The sequence below is a fragment of the Peromyscus californicus genome, unplaced genomic scaffold (genome assembly GCF_007827085.1).
Source record: "Peromyscus californicus insignis strain IS unplaced genomic scaffold, ASM782708v3 Scaffold_3__1_contigs__length_106647218, whole genome shotgun sequence".
Classification (NCBI taxonomy): domain Eukaryota; kingdom Metazoa; phylum Chordata; class Mammalia; order Rodentia; family Cricetidae; genus Peromyscus; species Peromyscus californicus.
This window is the reverse complement of record NW_026294551.1, coordinates 52456913-52480141: the sequence shown is the minus strand read 5'-3', so window position 1 is coordinate 52480141 and position 23229 is coordinate 52456913. Positions and strand designations below refer to the sequence as shown.

The 23229-nt window shown below is 48.8% G+C and overlaps 1 protein-coding gene across 1 annotated transcript; it reads right to left on the bottom strand.

Moving 5' to 3' along the window:
• Positions 1-10319: 10319 nt before the first annotated feature.
• On the bottom strand, positions 10320-18315 carry LOC128121858 (polyunsaturated fatty acid (12S)/(13S)-lipoxygenase, epidermal-type-like). Its single transcript, XM_052756900.1, has 14 exons — positions 18133-18315; positions 17530-17731; positions 17249-17330; positions 17035-17157; positions 16843-16946; positions 16539-16699; positions 15273-15416; positions 14969-15178; positions 13169-13255; positions 12842-13011; positions 12618-12740; positions 11254-11353; positions 10923-11096; positions 10320-10805 (listed from the first exon to the last, which is right to left on the bottom strand). Exons 1-14 carry the CDS (start codon positions 18265-18267, stop codon positions 10626-10628), a joined length of 1995 nt encoding a protein of 664 aa, XP_052612860.1. The 5' UTR covers positions 18268-18315; the 3' UTR covers positions 10320-10625.
• Positions 18316-23229: the final 4914 nt, after the last annotated feature.

Here is a 23229-nt window from a genome sequence, read left to right as displayed (position 1 = left end):
TCCAACCCCCTCTTCTAAGCTTCTGCATGCACTCCCGGGCTCCTGTTCCATAGCCTCATGGCCATTTTCCTTTTCTATGCCCCGATGTCTTTCCCTGCATCCTAATGCGAGGGGAGTAGGGGTGGCTGCTTAGACCCTGGTGGCGGAAGGGTCCTCTGGAAGGTTTGGTTTAAATGGCTGTGGAGCTTCACATGTGAATTATTTCCCAGTGAGCTGTCTGCATGACCTAGCTAAATTTCTGCCCCCCCTAGTGTTTGAGCACAGGATGCCCAAAGGCCAGAAGTTCCTCTTGAGATGACTTATTCAACACTGGATAGATCTAAAGTGGCTGCCAGTGTGGCCACCAGACAACCTCTAGATTCATTACGTTCTAATTCCCATTCTAAGGGACACACCTACCAGCAGATGGGCCAGGAAGCACTGGGCCATTAAGGGAGCACAGGGTGGGTGCTCATGCTCTGGGAATCTTTGCTTGCTCCAGGAAAGGTCATGACATTCCCCTGGCCTCCCCCTCCCTCCCCGCTCCTTGTCCTGTGGCCACTAACATGATGGACAGGATTGACAGAGCAATCCTCCAACAGAGCGATCCGGAGGAAGGCTCCAACACCGCTCAGTGGTCACTTTATGAATGTATGTTGCTTGTGCTCAGCTTTCCTTTCGCAACTGGAGTTTGAAAACTCCAACAGAGAAAGAGCGCTACCCTGAGGTTCCCTTCCTCATGAGAAGCGCTAGCAACCCGAGTAGCACATAAACCCAACATTCTCAAACTATACATTCAAAAACGTTTAATGGTAAAATTTCCATTCTGAGATGGTCAAATTGAAGTGCTCAGTGCTGGTCTCTGTCTCTACAAGAAAGAATAACAAATGCATTGGAGTGGCATGGCCGAGGGAGAGCATGGAATCAGAGGAGACACAGGGACTCTTCAAGACACTGATACCTGGGATGGGAGCAGGGGGAGGGGCGCAAACCCCACTGGCAACCAGGGCCCTGCAGGAAGCTGTCCATGGTATAGGGAAGGGCTGGACAAGAGGGTCCCAGCAGATCTCACCCACAGATGATATTAATTACTAATTATATCTTATATTATCTAATACATAATCATTGTTATTATATGTTAATTATTAACTGGCCAGAGGACAGTTCAGCAGTTGTCTCAGGGTTAAAGTGAGTCAGGGGGCCTGCCTGGATCCTGGTGGCTTTGCTTCAGAGGAGAAGCTCGCTTTGCCTTCCGACACACTCCACCACCAGAGCCACTGTCAGAAGTCCCTTCCCTGGAGGAAAGACACCCCTGCACACCGTCCTCCTGCATCTGGGGCTCCCCTCCCACGTAGACCCAGCAGTGCGACCATAACCCCAGCATCTCACGTATTTCTCTGGACTATAGCCGGTGGACATTTCATTTCAGCAGAGATATGGCCACCTGTAAGACCCGAGTAACAAAGGACCTGGCCCCTGGGCCTTAAGACTGGTCCTCCACTGGCCACTGCCTCTACCTCACATGTCCAACCACCCCTTGGCTCTTGTCACTTTTAGACCTGAGGACACACATTCCCAGTGCTGCCAGGGCCACCATTACCAGAGGTCCAGTGGTGCCTGAGGAAATAGAAAGAGTAGATAAATCTCCAAGCAGACACATATGCGCACAGACACAGATACACACACACAACACAGACATACACAAAGATACAGATACACACAGACACAGACACACATACACACAACACAGTCATACACACTACACACATACAGACACAGAGACAGACATACACAGAGTCATACCCACAGACACCCCCCACACACACACATACACATGCATACACACAGAGTGAGTGAGAGAGAAAGAAAGAGAGAGAGAGAGAGAGAGAGAGAGGGAGACCTTCCCCTGTTGGCTTGATGGCATGGCTCCATAGAACACACCTAAGAATACACACACACACACACACACACACACACACACAGATAAACTTTGTGAAGCTATTAAGTGTGGCCAGTAAGGCTGCCCAACATGGGGCAAACTTATAAAACTAGGTTATGCACCTACATGTTTGCAATAAACACAAGAATGCCGAAATCCGAACTATAATGCCATTTACCGCTAACACAGGAGTCCTTACTAGCGAGTCTAACAAAGCGTGCCACAGTCCTGGTGGGAGAAAGGGAGGTGTGACCAAGTGACGTGGTACCCTGTGCCTGATGACTGAAGACTCTAGTCACAACTTCAATCCTTCCAAACAGTTCTAACACAATTTCTTTCAAATCCTGAACAGTAGTGTGGATATCAATAAGACTATTATAAAATTTTTATACAAATGGCTAAAGCAATTGACATAATAAAGCGGTAGGCGGGGTCAGTCTACTCATTTTTGAGACTTACGTAACTATAGACAGCTATAGTAATCAGAATTAAGTTTCAGTAGAACCCAAGTTAGATCAACACAGCCATGGCACAGCCTTCTCAGAAAATAGCACGGTAACATTTTCATTTCGTTTTATTTTATGTGCGTGCGTGCGTGCGTGCGTGTGTGTGTGTGTGTGTGTGTGTGTGTGTGTGTTGCCTGTGTGTATGTCTGTGCAGCACACACATTCAGTGCCTGTGGAGGCTGGAAGAGGGTGTCAGGTCCCCTGGAACTGGAGTTACAGATGGTTGTGGGCCACCATGTGGGTGCTGGGAATCAAACCCAGGTTCTCTACAAGAGCAGCAGTCAGTGCTGTTAACTTATGAACCATCTTTCTAGAATTTTGGTATCTATGGATTCTGAAAAAGAAACTTGCTTCATACCTTGTATAAAAATGACCTCAGAATGTATACTAATGTGCAAAATGTGAATCGGTGTAACATTCAGGGGGGAAAAATAGAAAAATCATCAGTATCAAGAGAGAGTCAAAGAATTCTCAGACTTCAACTAAAAAGTATGATCCATGCAAACAAAAATGGATAAAAGGACTACAGGAAAATGAAAAATTTTAGTTACACATGGGCACACACACAGAAGAAAATCATCTCCTGGGACGCTCTGTTTTGAAGTCACTTTCTGCCCCAACTGATGGGTGAGGCTTTTTTTTCTCCAAAATTAGACAAAGAAACACAATTAAAGCACAAAAATAGGAGGAAACAGAAGTTAATACCAGGAAATAAAACAATAAGAATACACATAATGAAGCATTTTAAACTAAAACAAGTATAATAATCTTTAAGTCTGTTTATTTTAAAACTTTTGCTCCTATTTTTTAAACTCCAAGTAAAACTTTGTTAAGAAGAAGAACGGCAGCTATGTGTATAATTTTTTTGTTTGTTTGTCTTTTTTTTTTTTTAATCACAGTAATTATATTGCTGGAAAGAAAAAGGAGATTGGAAAAAGCTCACAATTTAGTGTTAACTCTTGTTTTTTTCTTTTTAGCCACTTGGGACTGTTATGTTTTCTGTACACCCATAAAGAGAAAAATATAAACCGCCCGGTGCAGAGGCAGCACCAAACCCCACGGTAAGGCGATCAGCTCCACGGAGTTAGTGTCCATTGTTTAAAGAGCGCCCTCTATAGGTCATCTCGGGAACAACAGAACTTGATATTTTAGTCACTGAAACTAAAGCGATAGATCTGTGACTTGCTACTCTTGGCCACTTCTTCTATCAATCACTTCTATCGGTGGATGACCTTCATGTTGCAGAACTGAACCAGAACTCTCAGAGTTCCCGCCCCACAACTGCGTAAAGCGCTGTCTTGGCAGAGGTACAGAGTGAAGAATTGTTCAAAGTCATCTCTAATCTAATCAAGATTACCAAAGTTTTCTTGAGCCTAGTATAAAAGAACAAAAGATCTAGAAAAAACAGTAGAACTCCCATAGAGGTCCAGCAATCCCGTTTCTGGTTTTATATTCTAATGAATTGACATGGGACCTCAAAGGGCTCTTTAAGCACCCACACTCATTGCAGCATTATTCACAACGGCCACAAGGGAAACAAACCAGATGTCCACCACTGGGTGAACAGATAACTAGAATGGTATGGAAGAGGACAGAGGGACCCTCGGGCACTAGAGCAGAGTTAAGTGTGTAAAGCAGCAGTTTTCAACCTGTGGGTCTTGACCCCTTTGAGGTCAAATGACCCTTTCACAGGAGCTGCATATCAGATACCCTGCAATCAGATATTACAGTTACAAAGTAGCAACAAAAATAATGTTATGGTTGGGGATCACAACATGAGGAACTGTATTAACGGGTGGAGCGTTAGAAAGGTTGAGAACCACTGCTGTAAAGCATCATTTTATAGTATTGAGCATCATTCAGTGTGATTAGGATTGTTAACTGGGGGTTGATCTTTCACTAATGTTTTCACTGAATGATTGAAACTGTCAAGAGCAGGCCATCTGACGGTTCTTTCCTTATGCCTGGCCGCCTTGACAAAGGCGTGCTCTCCGGCAGCTGGCAGGACCACCTTTACCGTAGCCAGACTGCCTTGAACATGCCACCGATGCCTTGAGAAGCTACACTACAGCTGCTTGCCGCGGAAACCAGCTCCATCTCCTCAAGGCACTTTTCTAGTCATAGGGCTTTGAACAGCTCACTCTGGACTTACGGCCTCCACAAGTCTTTGTGGACTATGGTGCCGTTTCCATCCGGGTCAGAAGCACTTCCTCTGACGGCCCACCACGAAGGACTGCAAACACCTCGGTCCCCCTTTCTGGATCCTCTGTGTTTTGTGTGTAGTCAGCCGGAAGTCCCTCTCTCGCGCTGTTCCCTGGCGTCGTTGCAACCTTAGGCTCAACAGAAAGTTTCTTTTCAATAGTCCTTGCCGAATCATGATTTTGGTTTTTGTCTTTTATTTATTTTTTAGATTATAATACAGTTACAACATTTCTATCTTCCCTTTCCTCCCTCCGAAACCGTCCCTATGCCCCTCCTTGATATCTGTCAACTTCACGGCCTCTCTTTTCGTTAATTGCCATTGCATGCATATACATATGTGTATTTACATATATATCGAAAGGATAAACGGCGCTGGTTGGTCGGCAGAAGAGTCGCGAGCCATGGCTACCAGAGTTAGAACGGGCTTTATTAGAAAGAAGAGGGGATAGGACGGAGAAGCCAGGCCTGGCAGAGAGGAAACAGAAAGAGGAGCGCAGAGAGAGAGCGTGGGGTGCATGTCCGGCTTTTAAGGCTGGACCGCAGTCACTCGTTGATGATGTAATAAGGTGCCAGACAAGACCCCAAGCTGCGCATGTACAGAATCCTAACATATATTCCTAAATACAACCTGCTCAGTCTACACAATGTGACTCACCTGTGTGTTTTCAGGGCTGGCCATTTGGTATTGGATAACCAATTAATTAGTGTGCTCTTCCCTAGAGAAAACTTCCTCCTGCCCTCAGCATTTCTTAGTTGTCTGTAAATCTTTGTGTAGGGGTGCCCTTATGCCCAAGGGAAAATGTAGTCCTCACTCTTCATCAAAGAAACTTCTTTTTGCAACAAACAGAGGCCATTACGGAAGAGGGTAATCAAACTACAAATCAACTAATCAAAATGCAAAGTTGTGGAGCCCAGTCCCAGTGGAAACATCCACAACACACTCCCACACCTAAGGCTCAGGAAACATTGTTGAGGAGTGGCCTGAAAGATTGAGAGCCAGAGCATCAGGGAGTTTGCTGTGAGACTGTGTCTCCTAGGAATGTCAGGAGCTACACCAACAAAGTCTCACCAGCAGGACTGCCCGAACATGAGCTGAACAAGGACAACGCCAACAGACATGCCAAAGTAGATGGGGGAAGCCCAGGAGGCTTCAACCTACACAAAGGTTTTCTTTTCAAGTTCAGTGGTTGAGCTGGTAGCACAGCAAAAAAACCCCAAACCTAAATGTTAGTAGTAGTGAGAAGAGGCCTGAAGACTCTGGGGGGGCGGGGAGGCAGGCAGACAGAGATTGGAGCTTGGGAATATAGATAGAAGAAACAAAAAGGAGCAATAGAAATATAAAGTAGGTAGGATAGGACAGACAGCAAAGGAGGAAATACAGACATCTGAGAAGAGGCAGAGATATGACACTATGGGTGCTAGTCACTGGAAAATGTCTAGGAAGCAGCCAAACATCTTGAGCTGTATTAGTCAGGGTTCTCTAGAGGAACAGAACTTACAGAATGAACACACACACACACACACACACACACACACACACACACACACACACACACACACAAAACAGGATTTATTAGAATGACTTACAAGCTGTGGTCCAGCTAGTCCAACAAAGACTGTCTACCAACTGAAGGTCCAAAAATCCAGTAGTTGTTCAGTCCACAAAGCTGGATGTCGCAGTGGTCTTCAGTGTATGTCAGAACCCAGAAGACGTAGGCTCTGATGCCAGTGAAGGAATTGCCACTGAGAGAGAGAGCAAGTGGGCAGACAGCAGGCTTCCTTCTTCCATGAAAAAAGTCTCTCACAGGTGAACCCAGCCACTTGGGTTTTAGTTAATTCCAGATGTAGTCGACAACCAAAGATAACCATCACATGGGCCACGGGTCCTAACTTGCCAGATCTGATAGCAAGAACACTAGCTACTGAAAAGAGTCCGGGTGTAGCACCCTAACCTGGAAGGTACCACGCTGGCTGCTGGAGAACTGAGAGTCCCAGTGCCCACGTCTCACCAGGGGCTGCAACACTGACAAGCACCACTGCTGCATTGACTGCAGCTGCTCTAGCCACTGCTTGGAGCTGTGGTTTTCACTAGCTACTAAGTGCCAGGCCACTGGCAATTGGAACCTGGAGCAATAAGCATGTAATCACAGTACTTAAGTTCTAAGTCTCTGGTTTCTAATGCCTGGAACTCTAGTTTTTGATCTTTGAAGCTATGAGCCTCTGTCTGCTAGCTGTCCAGCACTCAAGGGCCAGGGTTACCAACACTGGACGAACTACTCCTTGCCAACACCCAATTCCCATCTAAGCACATCAAAAGAAACTCATCCAGCTCACTGGCAATAAACCCACAGAATGGATTATCATTCTGTATCTATAGGAAAGAAATCCTCTCACATTTGACGACATGGATGAACCTTGAAGAAACTCCGAGAAGATACTCTGCTAAGTGAAATAAGCCAGCCATAAAAAGACATGTACTTCACATTGTCACTTCTATGATGAACCTACAGTATCTAAACTCACAGAGAATGGAGAATAAAATGATAACACCAAGGTCTAGGAGAGAGAGAAATGGGAATTACTGTTCAGTTTCCATTTTGCAAGATTGTGAGTTTCTGGAGACTCATTGCGATCAGCACAGATACATTCAGCACCAATGAGTTGTACCATTGAACTGGCCAAGACTGCAGATATTCCCCAGCCTGTGGGATGTTCTTTGCTTCTCCTCTGGTCTGATGTAATCCCATTTGCCCATCTTTGTGTCTGTTGCCTGACCTTTAAGAGTCGTATCCCAGAAGTCTTTGCCCAGACCGATGTCATGGACTTTTTCCTATGTTTTCATCCAGCAATTTCGTAGTTTTAGGTCTTGTATTTAAGCGTTTAACTTGTTTTGAGTTTTGTTTGTTTGTTTGTTTGTTTTGTATGTGTGTATATGTGTGTGTGTGCCTGTGTATACACAAGTGCATGCACACATATTGTGTGCACGTATGTGGAGGTAGAGGTTCACACCCCGTGTCTTTCTCCCCCCACCTTACTTTTGAAGGTAGCATCTCTCACTGAACCTGGATCTTACTGATTTGACAAAACTAGCTGACTGGCGACTCCAGGCAACCCCCCGCACCCCCTTCCTGGTCTCCCCAGCACTGAGATTGCAGGCTTACACCTGGTTTTTACATGGAGATCAAACTCAAGACCTCATGCTGGCATGGCAAGGTACTTTACCAGCAAAGCCATCTCCCCAGTCCTCACGTCGTGTTTTGATACATACATGCGTTGTGTAGGGTAAGCATTTCCTTAGATATTTATTCCTCCTTTATGGGGAAAGTAGACTTTCTCCTAGTTTAAAAGAAAAAAATACTCAGAACGTGTCACCATTATTACATCCATATTACTATGGAAGTAGGAAAGTAGAACTCATTTATTTCTTATCTAATTGCAACTTACTGCCATTGACCAATCTTCCCTATTCACCTTCCCTCTAACTCTCCCAGCTGCTGGCAGCCCCTGTTCAACACTCAGCTTCCATACGATCTACTCTCTCTTACTCCAGGTGTGAGTGAGATCGCTTAGTCATTTTCATTTTGTGCCTGGCTTACTTCATTATTTAGTACAATGCTCTCTAGTTCTCTCCTGTCTGTTTCTGTTGTTGTAAATAAGTGGATTTACCTCTTCTCATGGCTTAGGCATGTGTTTTAGGCATAGGCGCCATGTTTTATATCCATCCATTCATTGGTGGATGGGCACTTGGGTCATTTCCAGTTCTTGGCCGCTATAAATACTGGCAGAATAAACAGAGGACTCCAGATGTCTCTATAACATAAGGACTCATTTTTTTCACATCTACACTGAGTAGTAGGGTTGGTATACCATGTGATAGTCTATTTTTAGCATTTTATTTTAACGTATCCTTTGACAGTTTCACACATGTATTTAAACTACATCGAAGTCACACTTGCTCCCCTACTGTCTCTGACCCAGCCCCATCCCATCAACATCCCACCTTCTCCAAAGTCCCTTTCCTCCTCTCTTTTTCTTTTGGCTTTGTTTTGTTCTGTGAGTTTGACCAGGGCCGCCATTGTGGGCGTGGGTCCACTGATGCATTGGAAAGGACCTTCCCCTCATTTTCACCAGCATTTGCTATTTCCAATTAAAATGAGATCAGAGATCAGAGGACGACTTTGTACAGCTGGTCCTCTCCTTCCACCTTTGTGTGATTCTGAGGGCTGAACTGAGGCTGCTGGACTTGAGCAAGTGCCTTTCTCCACTGAGCCATCTCACTGGTACACACACACACACACACACACACACACACACACACGACAGGAATTCTGGTAGCTTAGAGAGAACAACACTGGTCAGTCCCAGCATCTTGAAGCACTTCCTTTATGTTTTTTTCTAATAATTCATAATTTAATTCATAATTTCAATCTATTTTGAGTTGCTCTTTCTAGCTGCTTACAGAGCTCTGCATGTAGACATCCCATTTTCCAAAGTTCATTTATGAGAGAGAATGTCCTCTTCCTGATGCCAAGTTCATGGCACTCTTGTCAAAAATCCCTTAGTCATGTTTGTGTGTATTCTGTCCCACTGGTCTAAAGGCCTGTTTTCCGTCAGCGCCATGCTGTTCTGACTACTATAGACTCATAGAATACTTTGTACACAGGTGTACACGCCTAGTCTACATAGTCAGTGTAACGGCTCCTGCTTTTTTTATTTTAACTGCAGTTTGCTTTGGCTATTTAGGGTTGGGTTTTTTGGATTTGTTTTGCTTTTGAGGTGCCATACAAATTCTGGATTGCTTTTCTAAGTCTGGGAATAATGTCATTGATACTTTGATAAAGACTGCTTTGAATCTGCAAAGTGCTCTTCGTAGCACGGATGTTTTCATGACATCGATCTTTCCAATCCATGAAGATGGGATACCTTTCCATTTGGCCACACCCTCCTCAGCATTCCTCAGTGTCACACTTTTAATTGTACAGATATTTCACTTCTCCGCTGCAGCATATTTCTAGGTGTTATTTTTTGGGAATGAGATTGCTTTGTTTGCTTCACTTTCAGAGAACTGACGGTTGATATTCAGGTGCTGCCGACTCTTGTGTGCTGCTGGCTACGCTCATTGTTCTAATAGGTTATTTTTGGTAAAGTTATTGAGTGTTTTCTACATAGGCTTATGTCACCCACAAACAGTAACAAGTTGGCTTCTTTTTTTCTATACAGGTGCCTTTACTCTTTCCTCCCCTCCTGCTGGGAATGTGTCTGTCTGTCTTTCTTCAGTGCCGGGACTCTGGGCTGGATGGTTATTTTAGTGTTGGCGGAAAGGATAGAAATGAAGAGGGAGCTTTACCATGAGTCTCAGGGAAAGGGCTGAAAAGGAGAATGAGTTGCAGCTTGGGAAGGGGTCGAGGCAGGTTGATGTGAGCTGGAAAGTGTCCGGGAGACTTCAGTGCGGGTGGTCAGAGGGATGTGTTAGCTGAGGCTTCAGAGAAGCCTAAAGGTGAAATCCACTGTTAAAAACCACGACTCTCAGCTCCACTGGGCCCAGTCAGCCATGACCAGTGTCATTTAGCTTACAGATGTTTAAGGAAACCCTTGAGGAAGAAATTTTGTCCTAGGAAAATATTTTTTCTTTATTCCTTTTATCTGAATAAGAACGCAAGAAACAAAATAAGGCCTTTTTCTCCCACCTTCCCTCAGTTTATATAACCAGACTTTATTATTTAATCAGACTTTTCATTAACGTATAAACCAGGTCCTTTGGGGAAAAGAAATGGGTAACAGGGGTTCAAGGCTAAGGAAGCGCATAGCTGGATTGACATAGCACTAGAGCAACTTTGGAAAGTTCCAGATTCTGAAATGCAATGGGAATGATCGCTGTGTATCCCCAGGACTGTATGATGGGCAGTTTGTCTATTCACTAAAGGATGTAGCCAAGGAGGACCAGACTATGAAGATACAGAGACAGTGGCCTCCTCTGGGGCTGAGATGGGCAGGGCCTCTCAGATAGTCACACTGTTTTCCACCATGCTGGGCCGGAGGTACTCATAGGGCAGGTCCAGGCCTGCATTCCGGACCTCAATCTCCTTGTCCATGACAGCCAGCTCCTCCTGGAATTGCTTCAGCACAGCCCGGGGCTCAGGGCCTGAGAAATATTCCTCTGTATGATGCCCCAGGGCCACCTGAGAGGGAGAAAACAAAATGGCTCAGGCCCTCGGGCCTCTCACAGGCAAGAACACTGCCCCTTGGTCAAGCTGCCTCCCCACCCCCAGGCCAGGGCCCAGGCATTGGTGTCTAACCATGACAGGGACAGGCTGGCGTCTGCCAAGGAATTTGGTGAATGTCATCTGCATCCGTGCCTGCTGGAGAGTGGGCAGTGCATCCACTATGTCCTTCTCTGTCACGTCCTTGGAGGTCGGTGGGGGCTTCCGCATGGTGCATGGGCCATTTGGGATCCAGGCATACCAGTCCAGCTGCAAATAGAAGGGTCACTCAGAAATTCAGGCTGACCGCCCAGACATTTGATGTTTCTCCCCATCTCCTACAACCCGGAAGCCCGTGGGGACATGATCACGTGGATTACCTGACCCGCATCCCAGAAGCCCATGGGGACATGATCACGCGGATTACCTGACCCAGATGGTTGGAAGCATGCTGAGCAGTGCACGTGAAAATGCACATGGTAACGAACCGGCACAGCTGAGCCCGGGACTCCAGGGACAGGGGGAACCTGGGTAAAAATAAAGAGAGTTAGATTGGAGACCAGCATCTGAGGCAGAGCTCAGGCCGGCAAAAACGTCTGGAGAAACATAAAGGCCTTGCTCTGATCACAGCCTCTAGAGCCTATGGTTCACAAATAGTGTGCACTCAAAAACTGATGTGTAATTGGAGACCACTACAGAAAATCACAACCAATCAAAATGCAGATGTGGAGCCCAGCCCCATTGGATACATCTACAAAACAACTCCCAAACCTAAGGCTCAGGGTTCTTTCCGAAAAGGGGGCAGAGAGATGGTAAGAGCCAGAGGAGAAGGGAGTTTGCTGTGAGGTTGTGTCCTAGGAATGTCAGAAGCTACGCCTGTAACGTCTCACCAATATGACTGCCTACCCATGAACTGAACAAGGACAACAGACGTGCTAACACGGACCGGGGAAGCCCAGGAGGCCTCAAGCCTACACAAAGGCCACTGAGGAGAGCTGACAGCTGGAGAAGCAATCTTCCACAGGGAAGAGCACCCCAAGTGGTCATCCAATACCAAATGGGGGGCCCTGAAAACGTATAGACACAGTAACACTATACAGACCGAGCAGGGTGTATTTATGTATTTAAGAATGTATTATAGCCAGGCAGTGGTGCTGCACACCTTTTTCGCAGCACTCAGGAGGCAGAGGCAGGTGGATCTCTGTGAGTTTGAGGCCAGCCTGGTCTACAGAGCGAGTTCTAGGACAGCCAGGGCTGTTACATAGAGAAACCTTGTCTTGAAAAACCAAAAGGAATATATATATATATATATATATATATATATATATATATATAGAGAGAGAGAGAGAGAGAGAGAGAGAGAGAGAGAGAGAGTACATATATGTAACAACAAATAATGAAAAAAGAGGCCATGAATTTGAAAGAGAACAAGGTGGGGTAGATGGGAGGGTTTGGAGGAATGAAAGGAAGAGGAGAAAATAATCCCCCAAGATAAAAATAAAGTAAACTGATGCACGTAGGATGGGCCTTGGAGCTGCTTTCCAGCCCGAGGGTAGGGATGAGTAAGGGAACTCTGAGAGGATAACAGTTCCGGCTCCAGAGAAAGCTCCCGGTGCGTGAGGAGAGAGAGTCCTGTGGGAGGAGAAGGCAAAGGAGCTGCAGAGACGTGACGGTTAGGGCTTCTGGAGGCCCGGGAGACACCCAGGGAAGGGTTTCAGGGTACCAGATGAGGGATGTTGACAGACGTGTGGGCAATGATGTAAGGTAACTCAGGAGGACCCCACGCCTTACCCCCGCTCCTGGCCGCCCAGCAGTCCGATCTCAGTGATCTCTCTGCACCACACCTGCAGCTCTGGATCGTCCTTCACGTCTGTGTCGCTCTTGTAGAAAAGCTCCACCATCCTTTCCACATACCTGCTCCCCAGAGAAGAGGGCACTCAGCCACAGGGTCAGGCTAGGGCCTTTGGGACCTGCTCCCCCGCCCCCCCCCTTCTCTCCCTCTGCGTCATCCTCACCGGCTGATGATTTCCCACAGCCTGAGGGCATCCTGGGCATACAGAGAAGATTTCACATCCAAGAGCCCACGGTCAGCCAAGTCATCCGGAGGGCAAAAGGAACGGTAAGTCAAACAAGCGGTGGCCCTCTGGAGAATGTCCACGTGGCCTCCACTCCCTGTACTCACCACCTGAGGACAAACCAGGGTTAACCAAGGCAGCGGGCTATTCAAGTATGAGGCAAGTGAAGGCTGTCCTTTTTCAATACGAAAAGCAGAGTTTGGAGGAAGAGTGGATGGGGGAAATACCCTTGAGAGACTCCTCCCCTTTACCCATCCCTTTCCATACCAGATCAAAAATTCCCCATTCAGAGACAAGATTATTCCGTGCCAGGATGTTGATCTCCATGGTGTAGCGGAAGTGGGGGATGAGGAGCTGATGGTGGGAAAAGAAATGAGATACAGTCAAATAACAGAAATGGCAGGATCCACGGGGTGAGGGGGATGAAAAGACCGTGATGAGAAGGGAGAGGAAAGCTTAGGTGAGACAGAGTCCTCCCCTTTGGAGGACTGGGTCAGGGTAAAGAGAGAGAGAGAGAGAAATATCTTCCCAAAGGCCTCCAAGGTCAAAGGTTCAAGGTTTCACCGCTTATTTGCACAATCTTGTGTTCACTGTCATACTTTCAGCAACCGTTAGTCTCCTAGCACAGAACCCAGTAGGATCCTCCACTATGAGCCCATCCCATTTCCCTTGACCAGGGCTCATAGTGTCTGTCTGCCTCCCTCCCTCTCTCTCCCTCTCTGGGTATTCAATGCCCTATAGAAGAAAACTCTTCCTTGACCTTACCTCCCTTCCCTTCCCAAAAGGTTCCTAATCTTTCATTTCTCCTTCTCAGCTAGCTTCCTGAGGAGTCTCTACCTCTGTGACCCCAGGTTTGGCTCAGCCCACAACCAGACTGTCAGCATCTCTACTTCCCTGAGGCAGGCCTTGTCAACAATTAATCAATGACGTCCATATTGACCAAGTACCCTCCTCAGCATGCCGACCCCCAGCTGTATATGGGAGGGACCCTCCTCTGCAGCCGTGCTGACTGCCAGCTGTATCTGGGATGGACCCTCCTCTGCAGCCGTGCTGACCCCTAGCTGTATCTGGGATGGACCCTCCTCTGCAGCCATGCTGACCTCCAGCTGTGTCTGGGATGGACCCTCCTCTGCAGCCATGCCCACCCCCAGCTGTGTCTGGGATGGACCCTCCTCTGCAGCTGTGCTGACCCCCGGCTGTATCTGGGATGGGCCCTCCTCTGCAGCCGTGCTGACCCCAGCTGTATTTGGAATTGATAACCAGCCTCTCTCTCTCCAAACACTTGCTTCTCTGGATGCCATGACTCACATTCGCCCCTCCCCCACCTCAGTGGATGCCTCCTCTGCTGTATTCGCCCCTCCCCCACCTCAGTGGATGCCTCCTCTGCTGTATTCCCCCTTCCATCCCTCTGCCTCCTCCTCTCACTTCCCAGAGGGCGGAGCTAACTAGAATTATGTCTCAGACTAAATGTGCTTCTGAGGCACCAAGTCTAAACCCTAGAGGATTTACTCCAGTGCAGTGGTCTCAGACACTTCTGTTTCCTGCTAACTGAAATCCATGTCTTCAACCCCTTCCCCTCCAATGTTTTCAGACAGATGTCTGTAAGCAGGTGGTCAAAACATGCTCCGGCCTCTCCTCTCCAAACACTGCAGTTTTCTTTCTTGTCTTCTCCCACTTCCCTTCCTCCTACTCAACAAGCTAATCACTTTCTAATATTTCAGTAATATTTAATGTCCAACAGTCCTTCCTCCCTCGCCACTAGGGATCACTCCTTCTGAAATGTCCCCACACTCCCTACCCTTGGACAACCTCCTCACTCTGAATTACAACTAATCTTATTCTTACTCTTTCCCCAGCTCACAGCAAGAGCGTATCTTCAGGGTTTCCATAGAAGAGTTTCTCTCGGTGTGTGTGTGTGTGTGTGTGTGTGTGTTCATGTATCCACACAGAGACTAAGATGGCCGCCTCTCCTAACATGCTGAAGAGCAGACCCTGAGGAGAGGCCTCCTGAGGTTGCACGTGGGAACTGTGGACAGCAGATGCACAGTGACAGACACCCCAAAATACCTTATATATGGGATGCAGGCTGGGTAAGCTCCTCATTGTGGCCACAGAGATAACCTCGGCCATTAGATGCCCCCTTAGCAGATGGGACTGTAACTGGTGCAGCTGGAAATCAGAGCTTCGAACCCAGATCTTGGCCAGGAGCCAGGCCATGGGAGGGTCTGAGGGCAGGAAGAGCAGAGGTGGGGAGCACCCATGTCGGGGAGGCTGGAGCTAGAGCAGGAGAGAGAGAGAGGAGGAGGAGCTGAGAACCTGCGTGTCTAAACCCCAAAGGGAGTCAATGTTAGGGAAGACGTTGTTCTCGGACCTGAATGAGCATGGGTGAGAGGCTTCCATCAGGCTCCAGCTTCAGCATCACCAAAGGGGCTGCCACGTACTGCTGCTTAAAAATGATGATGTTGGGCTTGACTCCATCCAGCAGGGAGAAGTCAGCTTCAAACAGAGAGCCAGCCTGTGGGATCGGATCACGGGCAGACGGAGATGCCGGAGTCAGTTCTGAACCCGCCTTTCTCTCACTTGCCAAAGTGGGTCCTCTCTCTACCACCCAACAACTTTACTTAGAGCAACTGATCTCCCCAGAACTAAAGCCCTGGATGTACTGTCTGGAGCTTGGGCCTCCCTGAGGTGAGGTTTCTGCTCTCTACCACGGACCACAATTCCCAGCCTATGTCCTCACACACACCCCACAGGCTTTAGCCAAATGTAGCACAAATTGCTCTTTACTCCCTTCTCCCAAAAATAAGTCTATTTTTTCAAATCTCTACTTAGTGCTCTTCCTCCCCTTCCTCCTCCCCTTCCCCCCTTCCTTTCCCTCCTTTCCTTCCTCCCCTTCCTCCTCCTCTCCCCCTTTCTTTCCCTCCTCCTCCTCCTCCTTCTCTTCTTCCTCCTTTCCTTTCTTTGGAACAATCTCTTTGAGACATGATCTCATAACATAGCCCTGGTTAGCCTGGAGTTCACTGTCTACAACAGACTGGCCTTAAGCATGTGCCGATACTCCTGCCTCTGCCTCCTGAATGCTGGGTTTATAAGCGAGAGCCACCGAACCCAGCTTGTTCAGTCTTGACTTTCCCTCCAGAAGCTCTTCCTTGGGACAAGGCTGAGCTCTGTCTCATGAAAAGAGAAAGGATGGAGGTAGAGATGAAAAAAAAAAGGGGGGCAGAAAAGGAGATGAGACTATAATGATCACGGATTTCAACTACAGGTAATTTTGCACCTACCCACCCCCAAACATTTGGCAATGTCTAGAGTCATTTTTGTTTGTCACAAAGGATGTGTTATTGACATCAACAGGTAAGAGGCAGGGGTTACTACTAAACCCTTATTGTATAGGAAAGAACCCTAAAACAAAGGATTATATAGGTCATAAAGTTGAGAAACCCCGATTGCTGATGATCATAACCCATCACTTTGTATGCTAACCTAAAAAAAAAAGATTTAAAACAGAAACCCTAAATGCTGATGAAGGTGAGTATAGATGATGGAGGTACACATGAAAGAGAGGAGGGAAGGAGGGGCGGGAGTAGAATGCAAAGTGGCGGGGGTGGGTGGGAGGTAAGCAGAGGCAGCTCCACACCTGGAGCTCCTTCTCCAGCTGGCTCTGTAAGTCTTTCATCTCTGGAGGCAAGATCAGCCGGCCTGGAAGACTCTTAGAACGCCTCAGGAGCATCGGGTTCGCACCATTGAGGAACTGGTACCCAAAGAGGGCATCCTCTCTCCAGGAATCACGAACCCGCTCTGAGGGCATCAGTGAGAACACAGTGTGAGCGCTAAATGTGTCCTCCCACTAGCCCACCCATCTTCTGCCCTCTCTCCCCTCTTCTTTCAGACCCCTGGCTTGGAATTCTGGGTAGAGACTGTGGGAAGTTGTGGTAACTGACCAGCCAGAGCAGTCTTTCCACATGGGAATATTCTTTTGTAATCTTCCAGGTTTCGTACACGACTTACAAAATCTAGAGTCCCCTTAATGGCAAATTCCTTCAGCCTGTGCAAAGAACAGCATGCAAGACGATTAAGAAGGAGTTCACCTTGCAGCTGAAGGCGAAACTGCGCGAACTCAGCCAAGTACTCACACTTTGACCAGAGAGAGGGAAAAATCTAAATCCTTATCCTCCATGAATCTCTGGTTCCTGGGGAGGTCCCACTGTGTACTCCCTGCTATAGGCAGGATTAAGCCCTCCTTCCAGGAGCCCCACCTAGAGGACGAATACAGAGTCCCGGATGAGGCTGTGGTTTGGGGACAGGGTAGGGGAATTGGAGGGCGATCAAAGGCTTTCTTGGACTCACTGGTACACTTTCCTTCGATCCTCCATCTCCTGCTCTCGATACTTCCTAAACAGGTTCTGAGTGTCGTCGTTTACCTTCAGGGCTGGGAGAGGCCGACACAAGAGCTTGCATCCTCCCAGGACACCGCTCTGGGCCAGGGTCGCTCCATCTTCCCTTCTCCTCAATCTCATCCTTTCTCTCCACCCCCCCTCACCCTCATCTCTCTAATCTTTTCCTTTTATTTATTGCATAACACGCCCAACCATCTCCTGCTTCCTTCAGCGGCACCCCAGAGCCCTCACCAGTGCCCTCCGCTAGGCAAATGGTCTCGTTGCACTGCACCCAACTGTAGCAGGGGAAATAGACCTCTCCTTGGGTCCCAGGGCCCTGCACAGTGACCCACTTGCAGAACCAGTCAGAATCCAATAGGCCTTTGTGTTTGTGCATCTTCACCAGCAGGAGACGCCCTAGATGCACAGGGACGTCGATCTCCAACTCCGTGTTCTGTGGAATAGGACACAGCTTCTCAGTAAGTCTGGGGTCCTCAGTGAGGGCAGCGGTGTCAGTGAGCCCCCAGAGGAGCTTGGCTCCGCTTGCCCTTCTAAGGAGCACCCCAGGAAACAGACCTGAACCAAGGGCGGCGAGGAAGGAGCTGGGCACTCGGGCTCCAGGCTCCCTGTGCACCTGCTGCGCGCGCCAGCGGGGGCTCGCCCTCGCCCCTCTTTCCGCCCGTCTTTCTGCTCCTTTCACGGTCCGCTTTCCTCACAGTCAATCCACCTGCGCCAAACACCATCCCCGGCCCACCTTCTCTGGGGTCAGACTTCCTCTCCCCTCCCCAGTCCCCAGGACCCCTGCTGAGTCCCAGGTCCCCGGGTCCATGCGAGTCCAGCCATTGCCGCGCTCACCCCTTTCCGCAGTGGTCGCAGCTGTTTCCCGAGGTCCGCTTCCCCGTGCTCCCCCACCAGCCACAGCTGCACCAGGTTGCTGGAGCCCGCCAGAAGCGAGTCTCCAGTGGCCACCTGGATCGTGTACTTGCCCATCTCGGCTGGTCCTCTACAGGGACCTGGGAGAAAAGCCGCTTTTAAGAGACTCTAAGAGCCAGCCCCCAGGGAGCCACACCTAGATCAGAGTTTGGTGTGTTTGAGTTCCCCCGCCCACAAGTCCTTCCCCCACTCGGGTACAGACCCACCCTCGCTGTTTCTAGGCTTCCCAGCAGTTTCCAAAGACACGGCCCCACCTTGTTCGCTTGGCCAGGGCTTCATGCCCAGCCCCGAGCTAAGCACACAGCTAGCTAAGCCCCACACCCACCCAGTTTTAGGGGAACACAAAGAGCAGCAGACGGTGGAGATGAGGGAAGTGGAATGGCCTCGGATGGGGGTGTGCTTTTCAGTGGAAGTGAGCATACCCTTGGCAAAGACGCAGAGGTTTTGTTGAAACTTGGTAGCCAGGAGAAGGAGTTGGAAGTTTCGGTTGGACCACCCTGAAACGGGATCTTCGAGGCCAAGGCTTTAGGCTGAGCATCCACAATGTGCCCCGTGGGTGTACTCCCTTCAGGACTAAGTTTTCCCATGGTTTGGCCACCTTCCTCCTCAGAACAAGTACCGCTCACAGGTACACCCTTCCCCTGCTGGGAGCACTCCTGCTGGCCCTATAGCTGCCTCTGTCCAGGTCCTCTTGTGCTACCGTGGGCTAAAGTCCCTGAATCCACTGTGGGTTTTGCTTAAGAACTACTCTTGCCTCATGTTCAAAGAGTCAGTCAAAACAGGTGGCTAAGACCCGAATCTAAAAGTATACAGAGGTACTTTCTTGGACAAACCTTCCGTGGAGAGTTAGTTGATCTTGTAGAACAAACACTAAACGCAGCATCCATCTACATCTTTACTGTGTTTGTTTTTCGAGGCAGAGTTTCTCTGTGTAGCCTCGGCTGTCCTGGAACTTGCTCTGTAGCCCAGGCTCACAGAAATCCGCCTGCCTCTGTCTCCCCAGTGCTGAGACTAAAGGTGTGCGCCACCATGCCCAGCCTTTTTATTATTATTCTTTTTAAAGTTGTCTTGACTACTTCTCATCAGTACCTGACAGTGCTTTTTTAATGATTCTTGTTTATACAGTCAGATAAAATTTTATTTGATTCCAATAAAAAATTATAGTTATGCTATACTATCATTCCATTGCTAATATTTGTCTATGTCCTCTTGGCCAGCTCTCTCACCTGCCACAGGAAGCCAGAGGCAGAGGGAGAGGACATCTCTCTCCCACCCACACCACCATATGGCAGATGAGGGGCAAGGCCAGATCGCCCATGCTCATGTATCGTAAAAAAATTTTACGATAATCACAACTGACATAAACAGTTGAAAGCTTACATAACTTTTTTTTCTTGAGACAGGTTCTCACTATATACCATATAGCCCAGGCTACCTCTGCCCTGCAACTTTTCTGCCTCAGCCTCGTAAGTCCTGAACAACTGCTCATTTTTTATATGGTGTGTGTGTGTGTGTGTGTGTGTGTGTGTGTGTGTGTGTGTGTGTGTGTATGTACATGTGGAGGCTGGAGGAGACCTTTTGGGGGTGTCTTCTTTCATTGTGTTTCACCTTATTTCCTTGAGACCGGGTCTCTCACTGACCCAGAAGCTCACTGTTCAGTCTAGGATGGCTAGCCAGTGAGATCTCAGGACCTGCTCATCTCTATCCCCCAGTGCTGGGATCACAGGCACACACAGCCACATCTAGCCTGTTTTGTGGATGCTGAGGATTGGAAATTAGGTCCTCACGCTTTCAGAGGAAGCGCTCTTGTCCATGGAGCCATCTTCCCGCACCAAACAACTATTCCTATAGACACACAGTTACCTGGTGGGCGCTGAACTAACTGTCACACAGCCTCCTTGCTACGTGCATTTGCCATGCTGAAGACATGTCAGTCTTTTTGGAGGCAGTAACAGGGTGAGTAGCCTGAAAGGTTAGCCAAAGGTTTGGATCTTAGATGTCCTTCAAGAACTCCTGCGTTCCAAGCCTCACCCCAGCACCCAGGTAGGGTCTCTGGGAAGTGACTGGATCGAATTCCTCCCCCTGACTCTTCCTCTGAGCCTTCACATCTCATGTTTGGATCACCCATCCACCGGTCACAACTGAGACTTCATTATCTACAGTGTTGCGTGGAGTGTGCCTTGTCCTCCCTACCCTTTTCCCCAGCGCTGAGACTGGAAGGAGAAGAGAAGCCATCAGCTCCTGGGGTTTCCATGTCCTGTCAGACCCACATGGGTTCCAGGAGACGCCCATGTCCTTCCAACAAGCCTCCCTTTGTTGCTTACGTCACCTTGCAGTGTGCTTTCCAGAACAAGCCTGGACTCCTATCGGGACTGAGTCCAAGTTACAGGTACAGGGAAAGAAACGGGGGACTCGATGATGGACTGACCGGTACAAAGAGGCCCACACGCAGGCCCAGGCAGTCTGCCCCGCACTCCGAGGGGAAAACACGGGCCTCCCAGCACAACTATTATGGTGAGGAAATGGATGGTATGTATGGGAGAGAGAGAAAGAGACAGAATGATTCCTGTCCTGTGGACAGAGGCGTATCTGAAGGGGTGAAAGTGGTGAGGAGCAGGCTGAGGTGGGTGGCTTGATTGCCACACAAGGCCATGGTGATGTCTGGGCCTGGGCTGCTGCTAGGGTTCATGTCTTGGATCATGGCCCTATTATAGCTTCAGTCTGTGTTGATGTCTGTGGCTCCAGACACCACCAAAAGCCCAGAGGATAGGGCCTTACAGAGTTGACCCCGCTCCCTCACTGGCTGCAACCCTAAAGAGAACTGGCCCTGCCCCATATCCTCTGAAGCACTCAGGAGAGAGGGTCCTACACCTCACCTGGGCAGCACAATAGAGCTGATCCTAGTCACAGGGACATGGGCAAGCTGGCCCCGAGAGCATGAGAATGGGGGAGCAGGTCACACCTGCCTTGTGGTGAGGGAAAGATGCCTCCCCTCACTCCTCACCACCTGCAGCAGGTGGGGGACCGGACCCTCCCCATTACCAGCTACAGCACTCCGGAGAACAGGCCCTGGGCCTCACCTGGGCAGCACAGTAGAGTTGACCCTGTAGAGAGGGGCATGGGTGAGCCAGCCCTGAGGGTATGAGAGGGGCACAGCTGGTACCGCCTCCCTTGTCTGTGGTATGGTGGTGGGAGCAAGGGAAAGATGCCCTCCCTGCTCACCCCTACTGCCACCAGCTGGTGAGGGAGTTGACCCTCCCCTTTACCAGCTACAGCACTCGGGAAAGTGGGCCCTGCACCTCACCTGGGCAGCACAGTAGAGCTGACCCTATTGACAAGGATGTGGGTGAACCGGCCCGAGAACACGAGCATGGGTGATCTGGCCTTGCCCCTCATCTGCCATATGGTGGTGTGGGTGGGAGAGAGATGTCCTCCCCCTCTGCCGCTGGCTTCCTGTGGCAGGTGGGAGAGCTGGCCCTGAGGTCATAGGAGTTGGGAGAGCTGCCTTGCCCCTCACCAGTTGCAACAGAGTGTCCCCTGCGTGGAGCTGGCCCTGGTGGTGTAGATGTGGGAGAGCCGACCCTGAGGGCATGAAAGCAGAATTGGCCCTGCCCTTGCTCATCACTGCAAGGGGTGAACTAGTCAGGACAATGCTGGAAAACTCACCCCGGTGGTGAGGACAGGGGAGAGCCGGCAGGCTGACCAACCCTGCAACTAACTGCCCAGGCTCAAAATCGGGGTTATAAGTTGGCCCACCCCAACATCCACCCCATCTATGATCTGCAGGAGTATGTGAAGGGGCAGATCCAAAGCTGCAGGATCTCCATGACACAAGGCAACAACAGGATATCCCAGAGGAGTCCCAGCGAGGGCCAGCACCAGTGGTGTAGCAGAAACCAGAGGCCTCGCACCGGACCAACGACTCTTTGCAATGGACACTTGGAAGTAAAGATATATGGATAAAGGGTTCACTGCGTGACTCACTGTGTCACACTGCAGCTTCCATGATGAGACTGATTTTTCCTTCTCTTTTTCTTTTTCTCTCTTAAATCTTATTTTATTTTGGTGGGGGGGTGCAAGGGCAGAAGGTGGATACAAAGGGATGGGGAAATGAATGGGATCAAGATGCATGATGTGAAAGACACAAAGAGTAAATAAAAAGGAAGTTAAAAAAACATGCACAAGAGAAGAGGAGAAAGGACTGAGGGACTCGGTAGTGACGAGTCTCGAGGTATGAAATCTAGACACAAGTGGGCCCCTTTCCTAGGAACTTCCTCTCCTTCTGATTAGTGGTTTACTCAATGTCTCCTTATCACACCAACAAGTTTTCAATCACTCTTGTTTGGCAATATAACCTCATTTCAATATTTCAAGTTACTTATTTTGTCATTCCAACCTCAGAGTTCATTTCGGGGCCAGAGAAGTGGCTCAGCAGGAAAAGTGCTCAGCACATGGCTGGATGGTCGGAATTTGACTCACTGCCTGGTGGAGGAAGAAAACGGATTCCCAAAAGTTATCCTCTGACCTCCACGTGCATGCCATGCCATGCACACCCACAAACCCCCACACCCATACACACTCACATACACACGTCATGCATACATTCTAACACGCACACATCAGACACTCACACACACACATCATGCATGCACTCTTACACACACACACACACACACACACATCATGCATGCACTCTTACACACACACACACACACACACACACACACACACACACACACACACATCATGCATGCACTTTTTTTTTTTTTTTCCGAGACAGGGTTTCTCTGTGTAGCTTTGCGCCTTTTCCTGGAACTCACTTGGTAGCCCAGGCTGGCCTCGAACTCAGAGAGATCCGCCTGGCTCTGCCTCCCGAGTGCTGGGATTAAAGGCGTGCGCCACCACCGCCCGGCCATGCATGCACTCTTACACACACATCAGGCACACACTTTCATACACACACTCACACACGCATCATGCTCACACAATAATGACAAATCAAGTAAAATAAATAAATCT

What these genes read in the sequence shown, in the direction of transcription:
- LOC128121858 (XM_052756900.1), bottom strand. Translation starts at nt 18,267, where the DNA reads ATGGGCAAGTACACGATCCAGGTGGCCACTGGAGACTCGCTTCTGGCG. An exon ending in TCCCTCTCTCTGGTCAAAGT is followed by an intron (nt 16,947 to 17,034) that starts GTGAGTACTTGG and finishes TTCTTTGCACAG; the next exon opens with GCTGAAGGAATTTGCCATTA. An exon ending in CTTCCAACCATCTGGGTCAG is followed by an intron (nt 11,097 to 11,253) that starts GTAATCCGCGTG and finishes TTCTATTTGCAG; the next exon opens with CTGGACTGGTATGCCTGGAT.